Source organism: Gopherus evgoodei, chromosome 17 (assembly GCF_007399415.2).
Source record: "Gopherus evgoodei ecotype Sinaloan lineage chromosome 17, rGopEvg1_v1.p, whole genome shotgun sequence".
In the NCBI taxonomy this organism is placed as follows: domain Eukaryota; kingdom Metazoa; phylum Chordata; order Testudines; family Testudinidae; genus Gopherus; species Gopherus evgoodei.
In genome coordinates, this window is record NC_044338.1 from 7,670,393 (window position 1) to 7,688,754 (window position 18,362).

Genomic DNA, 18,362 nt, shown 5'->3' on the forward strand with positions numbered 1-18,362 from the left:
TCTGGACTGTCCCTGCTCCGGGTTGCAGGATGTCTCCTCAAAGGGTGAATCAAACAACGCACAGGGAACTGTTTTGTCTTTTGTCCAGGCCGAACTCCAGACCCGAAGTCCGTCTGTAGGATCTGGAGCTGTGTGGGGGGGTTGCTTTTTGTGTTAACCACCCCACCCTAGAGTTCCTCCCACTACATCACGTTAATGACCCGCTACAGCAAGTGGCCTGTAAAGCAGGAAGCAAACTCTGTGCCTTATAGAATGATTCGCCCCAGCCAGAAAATGGCTTGCCAGGAAATCCTGACAATAAATCAATGGTCCTTTCAAAATGTATCTGATCAAAAGGCAGGTTTGGAGCTGGAAGTGTGGTGCTTTCCAGGCCAGTGCTCCAGTCTCCTAAAATCATTAGGGGGAAAACAGTGAAAGCAGGTTGTAATCTTTCTGTGGGCACTTCAGTAGTTCCCCCCTCTCAGAGCCCTGCATCCTGGGCAGACCCGCTTCACTGCACATTTTACAAAAATCACTCCAGATCCAGGACTGTTTTTTTGAACCAGAGGGATTCATTCCCCAAAAGAAACGACACTGACTTCCCATGGAATGACACGGCCTTGGCAAAGCCAGTTCTGATTTAACTGCAGCTGGAGAAAACCGTCTTAATTTAGTGGGAGAAAATTGTGTGTGTTCACGGGTGCACAAGCAAAGTGAGAAAGAATCGATGCTACCGGGCATCTGTATGTAAATGTATTTCAGCAAATGCCAGTGCATGTAACATGCCAGTTGGAGTGCCAAGCATTTTATATAATCAGATGACTTTATTCATCAATCTTCCTTGCAAACTCCTGGACTTCACTTTCCACTTTTCCACAGCAAAGCATCACCATCTACCTTCTCCTGATTTCTCAGGGTAGATGCCTAACAGTTTTCATTTAAAGAAACAGCGATTTTTTTTTCTCTGTCTGGTTTTGGAGAAGGTATTTTTTCAGTTTGGAGTATGAGAGGCAAACTACATCCAGGGATTGTCCTGCTTCTGCTATTTTAATTTGTGTAAGACGGATCTGGGGTCTTCCCCTGCATTTAAAACTGGTGGAAAGTTGTTGAAATAGACACACTGAATCCCACCTTTACGGAGAGGGAGAGAGTCGAGTCTAAACCCTGCCCTGGCAGTGTCAGATCCATTGTCTTTGGGTTCATTTTGCAGGGGCTTCCTTTTTAAGGTTCATTTCAGCAAGGGTCCCTGGTTACCTTTCCCCACGACAAACTCTTCGGAAACGGGGTTTCTAGCACCGCTGTGTACATATACACACGTATAATCTTTCTCTCTCATCAGATGCTTTTGCTAACGCCTTAAAAAACACGCACACCATGAAAAGCTGATGGGCATAAGATGCTCATCTTCTCTCTCTTATTCATCCCTGAGCAACACATGTCACTTGGGGGCCGGCAGTCAAAGGGAAGAGGTCCCTTGATAGCAGAGTACAGCTGTCGCCTTATAGGGTCTATAGGTCCATGGCTATCCCAGACATCCCTTCCCTCTGTTTTACATGAGAAGAAGCCCATATGCAGGGCGAAAGGGGGGTTGAGGATGTGGAAAGGGAGGAGCGGGGGCTCTGTGGATGGATGTATTGATTCCAGTTTTTAACGTTTTACCAATAAAGGCGGAGAGGATGCAGACCAACAGCTGGGGGAGGGAGGGGGCTGGGAGAGAGCGCCCAGGAGCTTTGGGTCCCATCCGGCAAACACGTGTGTATGTCTCTGTGTGCGTTGTGTGTCAGGCCAGGCTTTAAAGCTCCAGTTCCCACAACACTTGCAGAGGAGGAGGGGAAGGAGTTGGAGTGGAGTGGAGAGGTCTTCAGTTTGCAATCCAAGCGCTGGGTCCTTGGGCTGCAGCCGGAGCTGAGAAATGGAACAGCTGCCTGGGTTTAGACAAATAAATAAAGACCGGAGATCGGTATCGAAAAGAGGCTTTGTGCCTGCTTGGATCTAGTTGAGAGCCGCCGCTTATATACCTATGTTATCCCGCTACCAGCTCAAACTCCGAACTTTCTCTTTATTCGGTTTGTCTAGCTTAAACACGTTATCCAACGTTATCCAAACTGTTTCCTTCTCGGTGTGAACGCCCAATAGGTTTCAGTCATCCGAAGGGGACTAGAGTGGGGTTCGCTGATGGGCGATAGGCTGAGCAGAATTGGGGGTGATTTTTGTTTAATGATGAGGGGGAAATAGATATGAACTAAACTGAAGTGAGACGGGTTAGGAATATCAGGAAACCGTAACGCGGTTTTGCGAAAGGGAAGAATTAGTCCTGATTTTAGTCCACGTTGATTCGAAAGGACAGCAACTGAGCTTGCTTCCTTAGCTAGCAGGGGATGAATCCGAATTCGGAACTACAAAGCAATCCGAAGTGAAAGTTGGAGTGTCCTCTTCGGATGAGCTTTACCATAAATTGCCTTCCTGCAAATGTCCCATTTTGTTAAAAATTCCCTAAACGGAATGCTGGACTATTAGAATTATTTTCAAGGAGAAAACAACAAATTTTGTTTTAAATGGTTTTCTCCAGACTATTAACCCTTTAACTTTTTTAAAGAAAATAAAGCTATCGCCTTTCTTTGCTAATCAACATTTAGCCAAAGCCGCTAGTTAGCAAGAAAAGAATTAAGAAGGGGAGGAGACTTTGTTACAGAAAATGTATTTGGGAATCCGAGCAGAATTCATTATAATCAAATTTATACTGGAAGAATTTTTTTCCTAGGGGGCAGTTTTTCAATCATCAACAAGTGCAAACTTCATCAACCTTTGTCCTCAAGATTTTCCACATCAGTTTCCAAATAAAGGCAATTTCTGACTCAGTTGCCATAGATTTACATTATCCGCATACAGCATTCTCTCACAAGACAAACGTAAATGCGAAACCAGAGGAGAAATCAAATATTTTCCTAACTGATCAGTCATTGACAAAATCCCTTTAAGGTAACATCGAATTAATTTTTATTTGCAAATAGGTTCATTAAGTAAACTGCATGTATCATTTGGTCCCAGTTTTATATCACAAATGCTGGCAAATTAATCATATCGGAGTAGTTGATTTTTTAATAAATATTCCAACATAAATATTAAAGAACATTAATAAATACATATACTGGATTGAAAACAAAAAAAATATTCATTTATATCGGATCCAAGCTATATGGGTTCTCTGCCCTAGAGAGACAGGTTTTAAGCCTTCTGAAAACTCATAAAACTTTGTTTAGCAATGAATGGGCACGTTTGTGCTTGTCCCCCAAAAATTTCTTTCAAAATCTCTTTTTCTCTAGCAGAATGGAGTGTTCTATAAAGCCAATAAACAACATGATGTGGCTCAGACAGCAGGAGAGTTTTCACACTTTTCTTTTTCCTTTCCCAAAAGTTGGGTCTTCATTTTGTTCTGATCATAAAGCAGAATGTTATAAGCTTTGTTTACTCCTAGGCAATTACCTTCTGCTGTGTAAAAACTCAACCGTGCTATTCTGAAAACTGTCTTCCGTTTATTAGCCCCTAAACTTTCTTCTCTTCACGTGCCTTGTAAAGACGACTAATTTGTCTTTCTTTGAGTCAATACAATTATCAGCAAAGGTCATTACATTAAATCAGGACACTTGGTTGTAACCACCTACCCACAAAGATGCTCTGCTCAACAACAACAAGACCCCAATATTTAAATTATACTTGTACAGACACACTTCTCCTCTTGAGCTAGAGAGAAAAAAAACAACCAAAAATATTACCTACCAGTTTTATCACTCTGCCTCTCTCTGCTGGGTGCAACTTGTGGGCTACCGCTCATAAACCACTACAGCCACTCCTGTTCCTTAGGCAGCTCTTCCCCCAACGTGCACTTCAAGTACCTGACCAAATAATAATTTAAAAAACAAAATGAAAATATGGCATTACCTAACAATTTTGACAATGGGTCGCTTCTTCTTATTCTCTATAAATGGGTCTTACTGTACCATCCCAGCTTGGGAAGGATGCTTAATGGTTTGCTGAGGTGGGAGGAGGGCAGCGGGGCGGTGATTGGCTAGCCCCGGCCGTGACGTGGGAGATCGGTGCATAAGGCTCTGGCTCCTAGGCTGCCGGGAACATGCAGTCCAGCGAGAAGCTGCCTGGAGCTGGGAACGGAGACGCGCGGAGAGCCGGGCGCACACTCCAGACGGGAGAGAGAGGCTCATCTTTTTAAAGACCTTTTTGAACAGAGTATTCGGCCCTGCAGACCCTCCTCTTCTTCCTCTTCCTCCGCTTGGAACATTTTGGCTAGCGCCGCGCAGAAGACTTCAACAGAGCAAAACAACAAAACAAAACAAAAAAAAACAACCCCAGCAACCACCACCAAACTAACCCACCGCCGCCACCACAACAAAAAGCATGCAATGCAATGTTGTCTCTGCACGGACAAGGCTAGGAGTTTTGACTAGTGGACTAGACAAATGAACAGGGGTAGGTAAAACTGTCTTGCTGAAATATACAAGGGGGCGTTTGAACTTGTGTGAAGAAGACTGTAGCAACATCAAGCGAGAGGAGATACATCTGGCTGATTTATAGTATGAAAATCTATCTCTCTGTATAACAACAAGCATCTCCCCCCTCCCTCCCTCTCCAGGGCGGCATCCATAACAGATTAGGGCAATGAGCCTAGGTTAGGATCCAAAGCTCCTTTTGATTCTTATCATTATTTCATTTTTTTCTCCTTCCTTTTGATTTCTTGTTGGGAAAAGCAGATGCACTTTGACTCCTGACTGCTCTACCTCAGACCTGAGAAAACTCATCACATTTGTTTTTTAATCATCGTCATCATTATTGTTGTTATTTTTATGCGCTTTGATCTGTGTTATTGTTGGTTTTTTATTATTATTATTTATTTTATTGACCGGGATTCTGCTGTTGTATTGAAAAGCTGGGCCGTGGGTGTTTTTTTTGTTTTTGTTTCTTTTCTTTTGGTATTTGTGTATCCCTGCTAGGACATTTGAAAGAAGATATCCTCCTTCCCCCCCCCCCTTTGTTTCCCCCCTTTTCTCCTCCAAGGCTTTTAAAACACACAAAAACCGACGCTGGTGTAATCTCTTCTTTTTAATTTTTTTTTTTTTTTGCTTGACATCTGGGAGCCAAAACCCCCCACTCTCAAAATAACCAAAGACAATGGTGCACTGTGCCGGCTGCAAACGGCCAATCTTGGACCGGTTTTTGTTGAATGTACTGGACAGGGCTTGGCATGTGAAGTGTGTTCAATGCTGTGAATGTAAATGCAATTTGACAGAGAAATGCTTTTCCCGAGAAGGCAAGCTTTACTGCAAAACAGACTTCTTTCGGTAAGTACCGGACTCCCCTGCCGGAAGCCGTGGCTCGCAATTCTCCTTTTTAACCTCTTTTTTTAATAGAAGCGATGGTTTTTTTATTTTTATTTTTGTATTTCCCCATCCTGGGCCTCTCCCCAGCACACACATGCACACACACACCTCCTTCAGCTCCCGTGCTCAAGGTGATGTGGGCCTCTCCCCAGCGCGCGAGCGCACACAACACACACACACACACACACACAACACACACACACCTCCATCAGCTCCCTTGTTCAGGGTGATGTGGGCCTCTCCCCAGCACACACACATACACAAACGTATCTCCTTCAGCTCCCTCGCTCAAGGTGATGTCCTGGGGAGGGTGCGAAAGGAGGGAGGGCCTTTCGGTTTGTTGCAATGTTACCCGCTCCGCGGAGAGGGCGGCATGAGTTTGCCTTGGCCAAGGGGAATTGTGTGAGGAAGAGGAGGGGAGAAAGGCGGCTGGGGTCACCTCTTCGGCTGTCCAGCGCCCCTGGGAGAGGAGAGAGTATCGCGGATCGTTGGCGTGTGTCCGTCAAGGGCCGGGCCCGTGGGCGCAGAGCCGGGAAGAAACTTCAATTCCAAAGTTAAAAGGCCTGATTCCTCCGAGAGCCGGGAACCCCCCCACTTCCCAGATCTACCCCCGATCCTCCTCTCCTCCCCCAGAAAATACAAGGCAGAGAAACGAAGGCAAAATCCAGCTGAGGTTTCTTTAGGGGAAATGCCGTCTCTTTCGGTGCCCATTTCAATGGGAAAAAACCACCCCAGCCTCTAGCGTTTAATGACAGCCCAGTGGGCGCAGGGACCTGGCTGGTTAAATCAGCCACCAAAGGACGATTCTCTGCCGCAAGCCGGGTGCGCACCTCCCTCGGTTACACTTCCGAGAGAATTAGTTTCATAACATTTTACAACTTCCCAGGGATTTCGTTGTTGTTTATTTGGGGGACAGGGAAGTAATTCGTATTATTTACTCTGCCTGCAAACGCGAGGGTCACCAGACTAGATAGTATTGTGATCCTAGACCCAACAGGAACGATTATCCATTGAAACAGCCTCCCTCATCTTTTACAACTTTTAAAAGAAATCTAAGAATTGCGTAGCCTCCATCTATTTAACAATAATTCCCCGGGGGGCTTGCGCGGGGCATTAAAATGATCGTTGGCCAGAGGTTTACATCCTTATCCTTAAAATAAAATCATGCAAGTGATCGCTCCCTTGTTCTACCTTGTCAGGCCTGGGAAATCCTGGCCTAGCAGAGTTTTGTATAGAGTTCTTTGGAGCCCTGGGAGTTGAAAGGCCCAGATAAAATGCAGTTTTCGCTACTGTCAGGCAAAGTGCAAGTCTTTTTAAAGATCCCCTAAAATATGGACCTCTGAGAGGAGACAAGAATCTTTCCCACGTTTTCCTCGGCCAACTGCCGTGCATGATATTGACCAATAGCTAATATCACACGTGCAATTATTTGTATATTTGAGAGACTTTAAAAAAAATCCACGCTCTCTTCGGCTTCATTTCACTTCGATAATAAGAAGAAAAGGCAGCGCTCTGCTTAGGGAGTGAGGATGTTGCTTAAATTATATTATAGGCGGAATGCAGTAGCCGCTTTGCTTAAGATTTTTTTAGCAGCCGCGCGATCTACAGTAGAAATATCCACCGCCGCCCCCTAAAAGTTTGTCTGGAGATCCTTGTGCCGGTTGCAGCCCCTGTGTATTCAGAAGTGATAATTCAATAGGAAATCACACATTTGCTATCTAAGGCTCTCGGGCAAAGCTAGAACTGGGGGAAGTCCGTGTGGAGGCTGCCGCGTTAAACGTCTGCGGTTTTTAGTAAATATGTGATAACTGGATTTGAATAATAAGCGTGTTTCTCCAAGAGGAAGCTGCCTGTATACAAACAAATCCCCCCTCTTACCCCACCCCCGACGCAGCAGATGTAACAATCCACATCCCATCCTGTATCCCTGTCAGAAAAACACTTCCCAACCTCCTCCCTTCCCGACCCCCTCCCCTCCGCAGGGCTATGGGGTGAAAGCACCCCTCAACCCCGAGGTGATTATAGTGAATCCAGCTGCCGTGCTGAAGAGAAGCAATATCAGGGTTTCAACTTCCCGGGTCTTGCCTGGGCCAGTCCACACTGGCTTGTCGGCGAGAGAGAGCCCGGACCGCGGAAATTGACTCTCGCTGCAAAATTTGATTCTCTTGCAAAAAATCTCCTAATGCTTGAAATTGTCCTTGGGATCTTTTTCCCCATTATAAATTGTCCCCTCTGTGGAAATGGAAAGGGCGGATCTCTCCCCCTTTGCGGAGAGCGTGTGCCTGGATCACACACAAACCTCTCATGTAAATTTCCTTCCTTGTCTTGCTTATGTGTTATTAAATTAAATTGGATCTATTGATTTCGATATACGGAAACACAAAGGCTCCGATTTGTACTCGCTTGCAGTCTCCTTTTTCCTCTGCCATTTCCGCATTGCCAAGGGATATTCCGCTAAGGCGGCTTTCATTTAATAAAAAAATGGTTTAAAATCCTCAAACCGAGTAAAGCGCAAATATTTGTCAGATCCGGGCTGCAAAACGTAGGTCCCAACCACAGGCCACAGGCTGGAAATATTTATTGGGAATCTGTGTTCTATTCAGTTAAACACCTAGAGGAAGATTTATAGACCCCTGCTTTTAAAATAATTTAAATGGTCCTAGGTGTATAAATGCTCATAGACAGGCCTGTAGGGCAAATGGCAACATTTATTATAAGTGCGGGGAAATAGGTTATTTTTAAAACAAGCATTATATTTTCATCCGTACCAGGAGTTAAGGTGTATTGCAAAAGGCTAATATTATATAACCAGGCTAAATATATCTGAACCGGGTGTCTTTCTCCTCCCTCCCCCGAAGTTTTAAGTGGTGACCGATCAAATCCCACACCTGGCCTTCCTACGTGCCAAGCAATCTACCGTCTTTATAGACCTAGCCCCTCCATGCAGGGCGCGCACACACAATGCAAGGCCCTTGACAAATTGATAACATATTAGAGATTCTGCCTAATGTTTATTAGAGCGTCGTTAATCAATGTGTCAAAGTTTAAAGGGGAAACTCTCGACAACCCAGCTCCAATGTTTTAATTAATCTTCCAGCAATATATCCTCTTCCCAGGTCACTTCTTTTTTAACACATAATTCAGTATATCTATAATGGAGGATTTTTTTTCTGCATGGATCAATACTGCACTTTTATAGGAAAAAATGCTTTTGTTAAATGTTCGTTGAAGGCGATTGGGGGGGCTGGGTTTATTCATTTATACAAGTTTAGCAGCTTTAACGAAATGTGGCCCTATTTCCTGCTTCCTTTCCCCCCGGAACAAAAATAGCGCAATTAATTTTGAAATACTGCTAGTACAGGGTCCTTCGGGTCACCCAGATGACGCGCTGATCCTCGTGTTTGTTCTTCCACCCTTTCTCTTTCTTCCTTGCCAGGTGTTTTGGGACCAAGTGTGCTGGCTGTGCCCAGGGGATCTCCCCCAGCGACTTGGTCAGGAGGGCGAGAAGCAAAGTGTTCCACTTGAACTGTTTTACTTGTATGATGTGTAACAAACAGCTCTCCACGGGCGAAGAGCTCTATATCATCGACGAGAACAAGTTTGTCTGCAAAGAAGATTACCTGAATAACAGCAGTACTGCCAAAGAGAACAGCCTGCACTCAGGTAGGAGACCTCTGCCACTGTCACACTCCAGCAGGCTAGCAGCTGCCTGGCTTGGGTCTGGACAGAGGGATGTCTGGCACTCGGGGCCTGATCCAAAGTCCACTGGGAGCTCGGGTTGGTTTCAGGGGGCATTGGATCTCTCTCTTTATACACACACACACACACACACACACACACACACACACACACACACACACACACACACACACACACACACACACACACACACACACACACACACACACACACGAGTATTTTAATCAACCTGAAGATTCCAGGGGACCTCTCTCTTATCCCTCTTTGTGTAAGGAAAGTTCTACAAAATTGCTTTCTCTTTCCCTTGTTATTTATTTATATATGCATATTGGCAAGTAAAGATTTTGGGCCACCCCTCAGCAAGCTCAACTTTCCCCTCTTATAATAGAAGCTAAACTGGGAGCAGGAAACTTTCCTGATTCGCAGATGCGTTGATTACTCACTCAGTCACTTGGGTGCTGCTCTGAAATGCAACATAGGCATTGCAAGGAGAAGATCAGTTGTCATTTCCTGTTTTTCATTGTGTACTGACGTTTCATTTCTGAACGGCACATTTTTGCCATCAGAAATGACTGTCGGGTGCAGGCTGATAGTGCATTATAAATACAAATATTGGTTCAGACTATACATCTCCGGTTTTGTTTCGGTTTGTAATAACAGGGGAGCCTTCTGTGTGTGGGATCTTGGCTGAGAGACGTCTGTCCCTTTACATTCTGGCTTTATAACCAGTCTCCCAAGCTAGTGACGCGCGCCCTATCACGTCTGATTTAATAAAAAAGGAGAACGGGATTGATGCCATGGGCAATATTTTCAGAGCATGAATTTTGACTCCTACAGGAACGATTCTTGAGCAGTCTGCGAGGAACAGTGCAAACTATTTCAGGCAATGTTATTACCCAGCAACTGCTGCAATCTGATACACGGTATATTGTACCGGTTGGAATTTTGCAACTGTTGCATTTCTAGTCCATATAAGTAGAATCATGGCAGAGGAACAGATGTAAGACCTTGCAAAATATGAGTGCTGCTTTGCAGAAACCAATACTAAATATAAATTAAACATTTGCAGCTATGAAAGGTAGATTTTAAAGTTGAAATTTATTTTATTTGTTTTTAATCCCACTTGCCTCTAATGCTGTGAAATACAATTAATGTTGTTTTTTTTTGACACCGAGGTATGTTTTTAAAAAGCTGCAGATGAGTTGATTCTAGTGGTCTCCTCTGGCCTTCAAAATCAATGGATGTTGCATTTAAATTCATGCTCGTTTTTGTGTGGAGTGGGTTCTGATATTCAAGTTTCCAGCCAAACTAGGAAAGATCAGAGAAACACATGCACTTCCCCGAGCTTGTAGGGACGGGGAGGGGGAGCGCAAGATGGGGGAAAGTTCTGAAGGTTTTCAAGGTGCATGTGAAACTGGCTCACCTTCACACGCCTGTGTTACAGCGCGTTGGGCTGGGGGAATGCAATGCTCAGCACAGCTGATGTGAGTGTGACCCCCCCCCCACTCCTTTCCTTTTGCCCAGCCACAACCGGCAGTGACCCCAGTCTGTCTCCGGATTCTCAAGATCCTTCCCAAGACGACGCGAAAGACTCGGAGAGTGCAAACGTGTCAGACAAGGAAGCTGGCAGCAATGAGAATGATGATCAGAACCTGGGGGCCAAGAGGCGGGGTCCCCGCACCACTATCAAAGCCAAACAACTAGAGACTCTGAAAGCAGCCTTCGCAGCTACCCCCAAACCCACCAGGCACATCAGGGAACAGCTGGCCCAAGAAACCGGGCTCAACATGCGAGTCATACAGGTACCAACATCCAGTCCCAGCCTCGGTTACCTGGGGGCAGGGGCAGTTTGTGCGTACAGCTCGCTTGCTACCAGTGTGTTTGGGAGGAGGGGTTTTCAGTCGGTTAATCGCGGGCCCCCTCCAAAGCCCTCTGAAAGGCTCCTGTTGCCTTTGAGTCAGGCCCCATGTGGGGTCTCCAAACAAATCTCCAAAAATACAAGTCTGCTGGTTTAAAAGTTAAGCTTCCAGCGATGCACTTTCCAGTTCAGCACCATCCCAATGAAAGGGGAGAGAGGGGACGGACTTGCCAAGCGAGTTAAAGGGACGGGATTTATTATAATATCTCCCCTGGGTAGCAAAAAGCCTCCAGAGGGGCAAGATACCCAGCCCCCTGCTCACGCTGTGCAGTCTGTCCTCTCAAATCAACGTGCCGCTTCTGGCCGATCTAGGGTGAGACTCTAGCCCCTGGCTACTCTGTGCACAGAATTGCACGAGACCTATTTATATCTCCAATAGTCATGGTAATAGAGGGAGGCAAAGGCTTGTGTGTTTAGGATACTGGTCAGTTTCCAAAAGAAGAAACAAACAAGGGAAGTCAGAGTTCTACTTGGACATTTCTCTCTCTATATAATTGAAATATAGGTTGTTTACCCTAATGTATATAAACAGCTGCTTTATGTGCGCAGAGCTTGGTGTTTATTGAACTGCCTCCTGTGGGGCTGGGTTGGGAGATCCTTGAGACGGTTAAAACCTTGCATGCATTTTGTGTCCACCTTTCATGTGGCTCCTGGCAAATACAGGAAACATAGAAAAGCTTTGTCGTTGTTCCAAAAAGGAGCCGCGGCATATGTACAGGGAAGGCACACAAAAAGCATAACCCGGGGAAGCCCCCGGAGGAAGTCTTTCTGCAGGAAAACAGAGCAAAGAGGGAAAGGAGAACGTGCAATCAGCCCAGGAGCAATGGCCAGGAAGAAACGCAGGAAAGGGAGGTGTACAGGATACATTGTCATATTGACAGTGTGCCTCCTGCAGAGCAAATCACCATCCCAAACTAAGGGGTACCCGCTGGTTTGAAAGATGAACAGGTCGAGGGATACTGAGTCCGCATTTCCGGAGTGACAATACAGGCGGACCCTCAAACTGAAGAGAAATGTGGACTGGCTGGAAATAGTCCCACCCGTCCTGTTCCTGTAGTGACCCGTGCACCTTCCAGGGGTGCAATCCTGCAGCCTTCCCCCGGGCAAGACCCCCGCAATCCTCCAGGGAAGTTTTGCCTGAGTGAAGACGGCAGAGATTTGGCTCCTAACACCAGGCACAGACTTTATTTAACCAAAAAAGAGGCAACCCGCTTCTTGCGGGAAGTGCTAAAGAAGCTGCGAACGGTATCGAAATTAATAACCATAAATGTGAGGGGTTAATGGATAAATAAGAATGACAATGCGCTGGCATTGTTAAAAGGTTTATAAACCCGCAGCGCTGGGGGTAATGGGGGGTTAAAGGACCATTAAGGCGAGGTTAGATTGGAGAGGCTCAGTGTGAGGATAATTAGGAGTAATCTTGTCAGGCTAATAAGAATTAACTCAATCATTCTTGACCTGCAGCTGGAGTGCGGTAAGCAAAGAACCCAGGGCCTGGTTTGAAATGTTCAGTTCAACACGGACTGTACATCTGAGGACAGTTTATATATAGAGAGACACGAATCTATGTGTCTACACACAGGGAGCTGCGCGTGTATATGCTAATTAGCTTGTTTGTAGATGTATGTATGATAGATATCTGAACAAAGGGTGTATCTGTGTATATTGTGTGTGTATATATACACATAACTGTGAATTCATATATACACAATATACACTCTACATATCCATACACACAATAGTGTGTATATATATAGTCAATGATGGATGGATGTAAGTGTAAATATAATGTGTATATGTGTGTCTGTGTGTGTACAGATGAATGTTTGTGTTCTATTGTTCATGGGAAATATATCTGCCATGTCGTTCAAATTAGAACAACAGACGCTTAGTTTGAACCTGTATTCAGTGAGTTTTGCCCGAATAAAAATTACAGGATCGAGCCCTATTATATCTGGTAAAAAAATAATAATCGGTATCAGCTTTTTTCCCCTTAAAAGAAACATCCCACCCGCCTTTGTTTTCCTGGAGCTGGGTTTTGCTCTCTTTAGCCGGGTATGTGAGAGCGCTGAAGTTAATTAGTGACCCAGGGAGTTAGGGCGCTGAGGACTTTGTTTTGTTTTTATTTAAAAGAGAAGCACAACTATTTAGAAACGTCTCGAAGACATTCTCTGAATCCCTCTCCAAGGACACAAGATTTTTTTAATCTTTCCTAGGCACTTGGGAAAATTGCTCTTTGGGATTCCGAGAGGGTTTGGTTGTTGTTGTTTGTTTTAATAGCCTTTCCAGTAATGTTTCTAGGCGGTCCTGTATGTATTTTGAGACTGAAATCCATCCCCTTCTGACACTGCTCCGCGCCACGGGTGCTGGGCTAAAGACCCATTTCTCATTGTTGCCCGGGCTGGAACTCCCCCTCTCGCAGGGGCTATTACAAATCGTGTGTCAGTTCATCGTATTGTAGGTGTTGAAAATTCAAATCCGAAGAGATGAGGCTTTCCCGGGGGCGGGAAAGCCCCTAAAAATCCGTTGCTGTCTGGAGCCTGCCTCCAGTGATATACAGGCTGTCACCAGCGTCCAGATGGGTTCACGCACTTGGCAATTCATCAGCCTCCTCTCCTGCCCCGGGGGCTCTGCGGAGGGTCCCTCACCCTCCACCTGCTTGGGGGAAAGAGGTGCTGCGTCCTCATTCGGTTGCATCCAGGAGGGACACAGGCTTGACACCGGAGCGGAATGCGGGGAGAAAGGGGAAACAAAAACGAGAACTAACCCTAGGAAAGTGGGGTGTGAGCCGCCCAGAGGGAGTCAAAATCCTGCCGCCCTTGTCATAGACTAAAGAGACAGTTCCTGGCTGGGGGGAGTTTGCACCTGAGATAAAAATCTTCCCCTTGGTGAGGGACTGAGTGCGCTGGGTCCGGGGGTCTGTTCTGCCGGGAGGGTGTTAAACTGTGTGTGTGTGTGTGTGTGTGTGGTGGGAGGAGATAAAAGATCGACATGTGCTTCTGCCTTGGTGTGGCTGGGTTTCCTGCAGGACTGTGTATGTCTAAGCGCAGCCTGCGGGTAGACGTGTTGTAAGAAGGGCGCGGGACATCTGTGGTGCGCACACGACCCTGGCTCCGTGTGGACGCAGCTGGGGCAGGGTGGCTGGAGAGGGAGCGGCCAGCGGGGTTGCAGGGCACGCGGCAGGCTCCCCTCCCTGCCCCCGGCTGGCGAGTTTACATGGCGGGGGGTTCAGCCTGTCCCAGGCTGCAGCTGCGGCTCTTCATCACTCCCGTCTCCTCTCTGCTCCCAGGTGTGGTTCCAGAACCGGCGCTCCAAGGAGCGGCGCATGAAGCAGCTGAGCGCGCTGGGGGCCCGCCGCCACGCCTTCTTCCGCAGCCCCCGCCGCATGAGGCCGCTGGTGGACCGGCTGGAGCCGGGGGAGCTCATCCCCAACGGGCCCTTCTCTTTCTATGGAGGTGGGTACGAGCGCCGGGGAGAGACGCAAAGGTCAGGCCAGGTTCCCCAGCCCCAACAGCTGACACGGCTGGAAGGGGAAGAAATTTCTGCTGGGGGGGGGTCCCCCACCACCCACCCCCTCACCTTGAGCCCTCAACAAACCCAGCACAATCACAGCTAGGAAGGAAACAGGCCTCACAAACCCCAGAAGCTGAGCAGCATAGAAGCAAACGCTTTCTCCCTGTTTTACTTAGGGGGAGGATTATTTCAGTGCGTGGGACAGGTGGGCAGAGCTCTCCTAAGGAGCTCCCCTAACACTAACCGGCTGGAGGGACACACAACCTGGGGGGGTGAATTTAAAAACCAGGAAGGAAAGCTGCTGAACGTGTCCCCACTCAGCTAAGGATGGCCCCTGCTCTCATGTGTTATTTTTCCAGTAGTAGGTGGTGGTGGGGATTTTCTCTCTATCTGGGCTTGGAGTATTATTCTTACCGGAGGTTTCCCTCCTTGGGGCCTGTTTCATCTCCAGAAATCTTGCATAAATCATTGAGCCCTCTGTGCATATTTATGGGCACCCTGCTTTCCAAAGCCAAGTTGAAATCTAATGGCAAAGTTTGGGGGAGGTTTGGGAAGGAGGTGGAGGGCTTGTTTGATTATGTTGCATGTTAGGAGGGGAAGCCTAGAAGTTCTAACATTTCTGTTTGGTAGAGGATTTATTTCCCAGTTCCCTGTAAATACGAAAGAGGGGGCTGGTTGTGAAATCAGGACTGATTATCAACCTCTGGCTGCCACTAATGAATCACTCGAATTAAAGATCTAAAGAGGGGAAGGGAAAGGCTACCTCTCTGTCCCTGGTCTGTACTGTTCCTGGGCTCTTCCTGAGATTGGTATGATTACAAGTTAGATACATTAGAGAGAATGTGTAAAAACCCCAGCTGCAGAAAACTTTCCATTCCACTCCAGCTGGAATTGGTGCACAAAAGGGCTGTGGGGGAAATGAACACTTTAGCCTCACAAAACCAGTCTGGGGGCGGGAGGAGAGAAGGGAACAGGAGGGCACAAAAATGAAGAATGAAATCAAATGTAGTGAGCCAGAGTCTGTGTAGTCCAATGCTATAGTCAGCCGGGCTCTGTGTAGAAATAAACTCTTTGATCCATGGCATTTTCCTGAAGTGAGAATAAGAAGCGGGCATAAAACAACAGAATCTGGCCATGTTGTTTTCAGAAACATTTTAAAAGAACGGTCTTGTGGTTAATTTCACTGTTCTTCATGGCTCATTTTTGTGCCTTTCCCTTTTTGTCTTTATTTAAATTGGTGAAGTTTCCCCTGCATTCCTTGGCCAGAGTAATTTGAGGTGGTGTGAAAGCTCCATCCTGAGCGGAGCTGGGGGACATTTAAGTAGATCAAATGACAGACAATTAGGAAAGGTGCTATACGTGTTCTTTGGGCCATGATCAACTGGGATGGGTCTCTCCTGCTAAAACAATTTGAACCAAGTCTTTCCAATGGACCAAGATGCAGAATATCATATCCGCTAAGCAGTATTGGCTTTTAGATTCAGTGCATTCATTTTTCTTTGTTTTATCGAAATGGGGACCTTTTTTTTAGAGAAGGAAGGTTGGAATTCCTTTCCAGACTTGCCAAAATTTGAAAATGAAGCAGATCACTGCTTGGGCAAAGTACATAGGACCTGTGCACCCTAAGAAACCAAAATTCCTTTACTTTCTGTGAACTCTTTAGAGCAGGTGAGGTACTCTCTGTGTTTAAGATTGTACAGCAGCTAGCCCAGATGGACACTGAAGAATGAAATACAATAACAGGCCAACCTTTCCCTGAATCCACATTCAGGGCCAGACTTTTCAAAGTGTTTAGCACCTCTCTAGGCACCTGAATGAAGTGGCCAGATTGGCAAAAGTGCTCAGCACTCAGATACCATTGTGCACACTGGGGCCAAGGTACTTTATTTAGGTGTCTACCTGGGTGCTGAGCTCTTCTGAACATCTGCCCATTGGGCTTTGCTTAGGTGTCTAATTGAGCACCTGATCCAAAGCCCAAGGAGCTCAGTGAAGACTCCCATTGATTTTAGTTAGCTTTGGACCAGTTTAAGGCACCTAGTTTGCCCTATTTAGTTCTTTTTATTGTTTTACACTTGGTTCCTTTGCATTATTCTTCCTCTCTCTCTCTTTGTCTGGTAGATTATCAGAGCGAGTATTATGGCCCTGGAAGCAATTATGATTTCTTCCCACAAGGACCCCCTTCATCTCAAGCTCAGACACCAGTCGATCTCCCATTTGTGCCCTCCTCTGGGCCATCAGGAACTCCTCTGGGTGGAATGGATCACCCATTACCCGGACACCACCCTTCCAGTGAGGCTCAGCGCTTCACTGACATAATGTCTCACCCACCTGGAGACTCACCCAGCCCTGAGCCCAACCTGCCAGGTTCTTTGCACTCCATGTCTGCAGAAGTTTTTGGTCCAAGTCCTCCATTTTCTTCAATATCCGTCAACGGTGGTGCTAATTATGGCAATCACTTGTCACATCCACCAGAAATGAATGAAGCAGCTGTGTGGTAGCTTTAAAACAAACTGGGTCTAAGTAAGTGATGAGCTTCTAGTCTGCTTATGTTATGGTGTACAGAAATGAATAAGTATAACATCTCTCTTGCCCTAAGACAATTTTACCTTGGGAATGAACTGAATCCAAATCACTCCAAGGCAAGCTTTGCTATAGACCGGGACAATCTTCATAATATGGTTGTAACAAACAAACAAAAATGGGACATGTTTTGGTACCATTGAAAAGACACTGGTGAAGCTGTACAGTAAAGTGCTGCTGTGCTATAGGATGGCGTAGGTTGAATACCCTGTTGGATGTCACCCTAAGAGCCACAATCCTTAGGAACTTTTCATTTAAAAAACAAAAAGAACAAAAGGAAAGTCAAAGAAAGGGAGGGGGGAAGTGTGAAGAATGCTAGTATTCCTGGTTTAAGGATGGTTCTGGCATTATGAATTTGTTTAATTTTGTCTCTCAGAAAGTTCAACAACAACAACAAACTCTTTTTAGCTTCAGAAATGTGAGCCTGCTGACTATCAGGTGGGACTTTTTGTTTTTTAATTATTTTGCCAAAATAACAAATACTAAATGTAAGCCCTCAGCATCAACTCTTCTACCTTGACAAAGCTACACACACAAAAAATCCTCATAATAACAAAGGTCACCAACCAGACCTCTAACTAAAAATGACTTGAAACAAACAAATAAAGTATTCTACCTTCACAAAAAAAAAACAAAACAACTAAACAAAAGACTCTACTGACCTAAAAACAGTCAACTGTTTACGTAGAATGTTAAATTCAGGAGTTCTATGTTTTACTAATAAATCCTGTTTTAGAACCTCTTGTTCAAAAGCAAAATATTTTGAGCAACCAACCAAAATATACCACGTTCTTTTCTGTAGATGTTATATGACAGATTGCAGGGCTTGTGGTTCACTGTGCTAGTTGTAAAAGGTGTTGTTTACAGAAGGCAAAGAAAAAAAACCCATGAAAACCAGACAGTTGCCAAATAAACTAATTATATAGCACAAATACTGTAAGGTGCTTTGCACCAGCAACCTGAGCAAGTGTTTTTTTTTGTTTGTTTTTAAAGTGTTACAAGGTTAAACAAACAAACATCTTTGCTAATTTTTAGTCCTGTTGAACATTCATGGAATTGTTAATATGACTTATATAGACCCACACAGGTTTTATTTTTGTGTCTTTAAAAGAAAAGTCCAAAATATTTAAATTTTATGGTCAAATATGCAGTCAACAGCTGCTACTTTTTTCTTTATATATTAAATTTCTCATATGTCTTTTATTGTTCTAATAAACCTAAGCTTGTGTGACCTCCAGTGCATATTAGACCATTCACTGTATGAAAGAAAACATGTTGGATAA

General features: G+C 45.4%; 1 protein-coding gene across 1 annotated transcript; it reads left to right on the plus strand.

The window, feature by feature from the left end:
- Positions 1–4,069: 4,069 nt before the first annotated feature.
- LHX1 (LIM homeobox 1) lies at positions 4,070–18,362 on the plus strand. The gene is made up of 5 exons (XM_030536962.1): positions 4,070–5,330; positions 8,806–9,032; positions 10,593–10,870; positions 14,276–14,441; positions 16,618–18,362. Exons 1-5 carry the CDS (start codon positions 5,161–5,163, stop codon positions 16,995–16,997), a joined length of 1,221 nt encoding a protein of 406 aa, XP_030392822.1. The 5' UTR covers positions 4,070–5,160; the 3' UTR covers positions 16,998–18,362.

Coding starts and splice junctions, on each gene's coding strand:
- LHX1 (XM_030536962.1), top strand. CDS start 5,161: ATGGTGCACTGTGCCGGCTGCAAACGGCCAATCTTGGACCGGTTTTTG. Junction 10,871..14,275: donor TCAACATGCGAGTCATACAG/GTACCAACATCC, acceptor CTCTGCTCCCAG/GTGTGGTTCCAGAACCGGCG. Junction 14,442..16,617: donor GCCCTTCTCTTTCTATGGAG/GTGGGTACGAGC, acceptor TTTGTCTGGTAG/ATTATCAGAGCGAGTATTAT.